Source organism: Stegastes partitus, unplaced genomic scaffold (assembly GCF_000690725.1).
Source record: "Stegastes partitus isolate 25-593 unplaced genomic scaffold, Stegastes_partitus-1.0.2 Scaffold440, whole genome shotgun sequence".
Classification (NCBI taxonomy): Eukaryota; Metazoa; Chordata; class Actinopteri; family Pomacentridae; genus Stegastes; species Stegastes partitus.
Genome location: NW_007578171.1, coordinates 227975 through 235015, shown reverse-complemented (window position 1 = coordinate 235015; position 7041 = coordinate 227975). Strand labels below are relative to the sequence as shown.

Below are 7041 nucleotides of genomic sequence, written 5' to 3'. Positions count from 1 at the left end.
TTAATGCTTTCTGCTTTTGTCTCGGTTCTCTTTATCATCACCCTCCACCTTCTCTCCGTTCACCGTGGCATCTTTGGTACCGGCTGAGTTTTTCTCTTTCACATCCAGCTCTGCTTCGCTTTCCACCTCGTCGTCTTCTCCGCTGACCTCTCCGTTCACCTTGCTCTCTTCTTCTTCGCGTGACTCCGGTTGCTCGTCTTTTATTTTGCTCACATCTTCTTCTTGGTTACTGTTGCTACTGCTGCTCCTGCCGTTATCGTTCTCTTTTGTCTCGCTATCTGACTGAGTCTTCCCTGGGTCATTGCTGTTTTCCGTCTCCTTCACTTCCTCCCCTGTGTCTACATCATTAGTGTTGTCCTTAGTGCTTTTCTCCTCCTCACCTCCGCTGTCTTTATCTTTCTTCTCTTCTTCTACATCTTTGTCTTGCTCCTTTTCACCTCCAGAAGATGTATGGTCTCCATCCTGTTTCTCTTCTTTACTGTCCTGGGTCTTATCACTGTTATTACTGCTAGTTTCTTGCTCCTCACTCTTAACCTCCTCCTTAATCTCATCTTTGACATCTTCATTTACTTCTTCTTTTGCCTCCTCCACTTCCTGCTCATTTGCTGCTGGTGCCTCTTTGCCATCATTTTGCTCATCACTTTCCTTTTTCTCGTCTCCTCCCTCCTTTTCACCATTCATCTCCTGGTCTTCCCTCTTGTCTTCTTGGCTGGCGGAACTGTCTTCCTCTGTGGTGCTTTCAGAAGCGCCCTCCTTCTCTTCCGCCTTTCCGCCGCTCTCCTCCTTTGCCTCATCGGTGTCGAGTTTCTGTAATACAGTAATACCACAGAAACAATTCATAGCTCTAAATATTTTAACAGGCATGCAACCTACGATTGGACTGTTTACAAAAATTCTCTCGACAGCGTCGTGCTGGTTGGTGATTAGCTTGCAAATTCGGACAAAGCAAAAGGCATTCAGGCCTCCACATGCTCCAATATTATATCTCACAATAGCCATTGACTATTAAGCAATTACTGGATAAATAATAGCTATTCCATAGCTCTATAATTATACAGCATTAGTTAGCAGAGCTGATTCTTCACATCACACATGGGTGATATTGATATGAATCCTGTATCTTAAAGCATTAATTAGCGAACACAGCTGAGAGAAGGCAGAACCCAAAACATTGTGTTATTGTATTTGATGTAAGGCAGCAACTAACAGCTACTGTCCTTGTTGTGATTAATTGATTAGAAGTTTCATATATAAAATATTAGAAAATGGGGGAAAAAATGTTGGTCAACGTCACTGAAAGTCCAAGATGACATCATTGTTGTATCTTGTTTGTCCCCACTCAAAAATATCCATCTTACTGTCAAAGATGAGGAAAGAAACCTGAGAAGTTTCACATTTAAGAAGCAGCAATCAGAGAATTTGAAAAACAAAACAAAAAACACCCTAAAACTGGTTAATTAATTATCAAAACAGCGATTCAGTTATGTTTCATATGGCCATCATGGAAGGTCACTTCGAACACAATGCATCTCTTCATGTAAAATCACAGCACTGAATGTTTTTACCGCTTTATCCGGCTGGTCTTGGGGAGGTTTGCCATCAGCGTTTCCGTCGTCAACCTTTGATTCCAGGTCATCTGGAAAGAGAGAGGTATTTTAAGTGAGCACAACAAACAGGAAGAGGAAAAAAAAATAAGAGTTAAAGGTTGCTCCAGTGTGATATTATGACATATCGAAAAGCCATGTGTTCCATCCTAAATGTGTGATATGGTGTCCTGAATGGGCTTGTTGGGGCCGTTACCGTACAGTAAAGTCGAGGGTTCTGCTATCCTGGTGTCAATACCAAACATTTATTCAGTTTCACATGGGTGAAAATAGATATGACTTGCCTGGGCCAGATGAAAAATGACAAAATGGAGAGAGTCATAAAATGGGTCATAAAATAATATGAATGGACGAGTGAGATCCCGTTTCCTGGATGTTACACAATGCAGAGTTTGTGAAGAAAAAAAACAACATATATTGCAAAAGCAATTAATGTTTCTTTCAAACAGATGAATATAATGTGACAGCAGTGGCTTTGTTTTTTTCCCCTATTCTTATGTAACTTTACAGCATACGTCTTCCTCTGTGTGCTCACTACTCTGCATTTCAAGGCCCTGACTTTCCCAGTCATACTTAATTAATTCATTTCAGAAATCCATAAAATCTGCCCTATAAATAAGGGAGCTTTTACTCATCTTCCAGTAAGGGACTTGTTGAAATTAGACAGCTTTTTTTTTTTTTTTACTCAGCAGCTGTGTTGTCAGGCTTTGAGCAAACACAGCACAAGAGTGACACCTGGTGGCAAAGAGGAAAAAACATTCTGGGATATTTCATGGAAGTAAACAACTTGTCCCTCAGACAATGGAAACACGCCAGTGAGAGCCAGTAAATATTTAACAAGGTGATTTAGTTATAATAATGTCACACCGGATCACTAGCATCGCCATCGTGATTAGCAACACTGCGGTAATTATCCTGATCATCACCACAGGTATGTGAGGGTAGGTGTTGTTTTTCTGGTAATACTAGACGTCCCCAAACACAAACATGATCCAGCGCCATCAGAGATTCATCCAGATTCATAAGATTAGTGCCAATGTTGGAATATTATCCCATCCAAGGCACAAAATGTAAAACATACAGAGTTAATTAGGTAAAACTAGTAGATTGGAAGCACAAAATCACAAAAAAAATAAATACCGAAACAAATAGGATGACCCTAAATAATCTTCCACAAGATTAGTTTCTGTTACAAGTAAACTTCTCCCAGTTTCCCCCCCCCAGAGGAAACATCGTCTACTGTCTAAACAGCTGTATAGTGATACCGAGAGCCCTGGTGTTTAAATGAAGACATCATACTGCAGCTACACACTCATTTGCACTGAAGCAATCAGCTCAGCAAGGCAGGTTTGTTGGAGTGCAAAATGAATATAGGGGCTTTTCGGTTTTCATGTGAGCATGTGCATCACAGGCCCTGGAGTAATTAACCCTAAACATCATAAGAGGAATACAACTATACGCTCTGATAAACAACATAATTACACACTTGTTTTGAAATACTGGATGAGACTGAAATTTCCAATCAGAAATAAGCAGCAAAAGAGTGTGGAGGAAAAAAAAAAAAAAAGAAAAAAAAGAAGCTGAACAGTGTGTAATTAATGCCTTTAATATTAGTTTCCCTTTCTACACACAACAGTTAAAGAAGAAAAATGACTCGGGTAGAGATTAGAAGAGTTTATGGAGACATTTAATGCATTTCAAATGCAAAACTGATTGAAGTTTAGCCATGGTGGGAGATGAAACGTTATGGTAATAATAACGGACCTCTTTAAGAATATTTTATGGAAATCACCCGCATTCATTAACAGCGAGGGCCGAGCGATTGAGTGTAAGCAGTAAGCAGTGGATGAGCTGCTATGACTCTAAACATCTTAACGTGATTTGAGGATGAGGCACAGGCTCATGAAAATGCTAAATCAAATTAAATACAATATTTAGAATCTCCCCTTCTTGCTCTTCATTAAATCCGGTAGATTTGGGTTCTGGCATTGCAAATGGTTAGATGTGTGTACGCAAGCGAGTTTGAAATATGAGCATGTGTCTGGCTTTTTTAAAAAAAAGGAAAAAAAACAACTCATAATCAGGCAAACACACACATTATTTCTTACACTACTGGCTCGAATGCAGAAGGAACACATCCACATTTCAGAGGCAAAGCTACATCTCATTCATCAGTATGAGGTAAAACAAGGATGCAACTGTAAGTGGGTATAATTACTCATATAAATGGCTGCTGCTGCCATTATCTTGGAAGGTAAAGTTATAAATGACTGTTGTTCTAGAGACGTGTAATAAAACACAACTGAAGATGAAGCGATAGCCTAGATAGATAATCTCCCACTCCTTAACAAGCAAACACACATGCACGCAAACACGCACACACAGTATGCCACAGAAGTGACTGAACTGCTGTGCCATGTCCAATGATTTAAAATTGGATCACCATACTGTCAGTGCATTACATAAGTTAACCATGAGTTTATTTGGTCTGATGTCAAATTAAAAACCAACCAAACAACCCAAAAACTATTTAGATTTGCTATATTAAAAGCACAGGCCCCACAGTAGGAACTCAGTCACCTTCAATTACTGAGATTCAATTTTTTTCTTTTCTTATTGAAAAACTTACACGTCCACCTTTATTTTTGATGTGAGACTTCATCCTCCTTTACGTGAAGGTTTTCCTTCAGAGAAGCATTTTTTTTGGACTATGAATTTCAGTGACTGTTTGCTGGAGGCTTAGTGTTAGTCTGCCTTCCACTTCAAAGTGCTTCTATTTGATTCAAGTCAAATGACAAAAGGTTTCAGTTTGACCTTTTGTCATATTTAGAAACTCTGGCAAGATTTTCTGGCAGTGTGCTTTGCATTGTTATCATGCTGGAATATTCCTCTTCTGCCAAGTTTCTGCAGCCTGGGAGTGTTAATGCCATCTCTTCAGGAACTTTTGCACTCATGCAGCTCCAAATAATCAAACTCCCACCTCTATGCTTCACTGTCAGGACTATGCATTCACTGTGGCCAAACATGCTGGACTCCATCTGAGCCAAACAAAACTGATCTTGATCTCATCTGACCGAAGAATGTGCTCCCAATATCCTTCAGGATTCTTGAGGTTTTGTGCTGAAAGTACAGTAAACAAGGCTGTTTTTCTCAGATGTCGTCCATAGAGGTTGACATTATGCATTGTCCTTCATACTACCTGAGCTGCCACAGAAATTCTGATTTGTCTTGACAACCCCTGTGCCAAGCCTGAAGCCCTCGCTGGTTTGTTTTTTCAGAGCTAGACTGAACAAGTAGCACACCGTCTGTCGCATCATCGTAGGACGATTCTGATTAGATGTACTATGGCTCATTCTATACCTCCTGATTACTGCTACTACTGTGTTTCCACTGATTTTTTAGTAGGTCACTGATCTTCCTGAAAGCTTTTTCCACATCTGTGAAGCCTCACAATCACATTTTTCGGGTCCAATTCTTTTTCACGTGGAGCCATGATGCAGACATGCAGATAGACACAGCCCGGCACGCTCATTCATAATCATGCAAATCACAGGGGGACTCAGTTCAGTGATGACCGGTTTTGTGTCAGTGATAATAGATGTATTCACTTTCGTTGCATTGAGTTTTTACTTTGTGAATTTTCAAAGCATTCTTCTGCTTTAGATCATTCATTAGAAGAAATAATCTACTTGTCAACATAACGCAATTACTTAAAGACTATTTTGAAGCTTGTACCTGAAATACAAAGTCAAAAAGCTGCCGGAGAACAATTCTTACAAAATGTGGTTTCAGCACAATGTTGGCAAACACGTGTATCTTCTCATTTCTGCTACTGGATGTAAGGGATTGCTGTTTTCTTTTCTTGTTTATTTACATTTTAACAAGGAGCTTAAGCTTAGCAGAGAGATGAGGGGAAGAACCAACATGTGAATAAAGCTTTTCTTTTGTTGGACAGAATAAAAGAGCTGCACTCTAATATCATCTTTAAAAGCCGTTTCACCCCTCAAGGAAGCGTTTTGAATTAAAAATCATACAGTGATATCAATATTTTTTTTCCTGACTCCACAGGACACTGCACCAGTTTTTTTTTTTTAAATAATTATTGCACACAGAACTAAGTTTATTAAAGATTTATATGCTTTTTTGCAATATTGTGCAAATTATTTAATCGAGTTTCACTGAAAGATGGGAAGCCATTTTCCAGAAAATCCCAAAAATTCTTTCTGGGAAAATGTATTAAACTGAATGCAGATAGAAAACAATCCTAGTGAGGGGCTTTAACTCAGAAAATGCTCAAAAACTAAACAAAACAATACAAAATGGTGCACACAACTACTCTTGACCTACCTAAAGATCAGTCATTTTTTATTCCTTAAAAAGAAGGAAACATGTCACAAACTAAAGCCTCTATCCCGGTGATTGAACTGGCTCTACACTGGTTATTGCAGCCTTTCCACTGCTGGTGTTCATCACGAGACATTCAGGTGAACACCGCCGAAAAAACGTACTAGAAAGATGTGTTCCTAGAAATCTTCTGAATGCCACGGTTTGTGTTATTGCTGTGCGTTTTTTTTCCCCTCCCTGCTGCACAAGAACAGAATCTTTGCTCTTTCAAAGTCACTTTACAAAAATCAGTCCGTTAACAGCAGAGGTTGCAATTCTATATAAAAATAAACCTTCGCTTCACACACTACAGTACGTTTAGAAACCAAAGCATGGAAAAATTGCTAACGTGAGCCACCTCTACATTCAGCGGATTAGCTGTGTTGTATTAAATAAACACTCGAGTGTTGAAATACGACTTAATGTACTTAAATCACTCCACACAACAGTCCTTGTATATCACCACACAGTACAGTATATTGCTTATTTACACCCAGTTGATTTAATCCACTCAGCACATGCTTGAGTTATAGTGGGGTGTAAAACAACATGGGTAGTAACTCCGAATGGTAATTATGAAATGTTGCCACTCAGCAAGTGTGCTCCAGTCACTGACCGGGGTCCTGTAAAAACATTTAATGACTGTATGGCCAGTTACCGCATGGGACGCCCAGTTGGTGTTGAGTTTATAGTGATGCGACACAGAAAAAAAAACCAATCCAGCTGCTTAGTGTAAAATGAGAAAACCTGATGACTGGGCGCTTGAATCTCTCTTATACGTACACACAGTATAGTTTTATGTAATTCGCAGGTTTATAAGGCAGAGGAACATGCAGGGAAGAGGAGAGATTTGGTGTTGCGGTGATAACAACATGCCCTTGCTCTTTTATTATGCAACATCATACGAGCATAACTTGACGTTAGAAGCGCTAATAATTTGTGACTCAAATGTCACCTCAGCAATTCTACTAAAGAGGATCAAAGGTTCACACACAGTTGGGTTCACTTGTCGCAGTGAGTATCTGCAAAAATTGTTTAATCAGATGTTATTTGT

The 7041-nt window shown here is 39.4% G+C and overlaps 1 protein-coding gene across 1 annotated transcript in view; it reads right to left on the bottom strand.

Annotated features, from left to right (window-relative positions):
- Positions 1–7041, bottom strand: part of LOC103360444 (doublecortin domain-containing protein 2-like) — a 20533-nt gene continuing 13492 nt past the window's right edge. Inside the window, exons 8-9 of the mRNA XM_008286193.1 lie at positions 1566–1636; positions 1–807 (exon numbers count right to left, since the gene is read on the bottom strand). Of these exons, the coding sequence (XP_008284415.1) occupies positions 1–807; positions 1566–1636 (878 nt within the window). The remainder of the gene's footprint in view (positions 808–1565; positions 1637–7041) is intronic.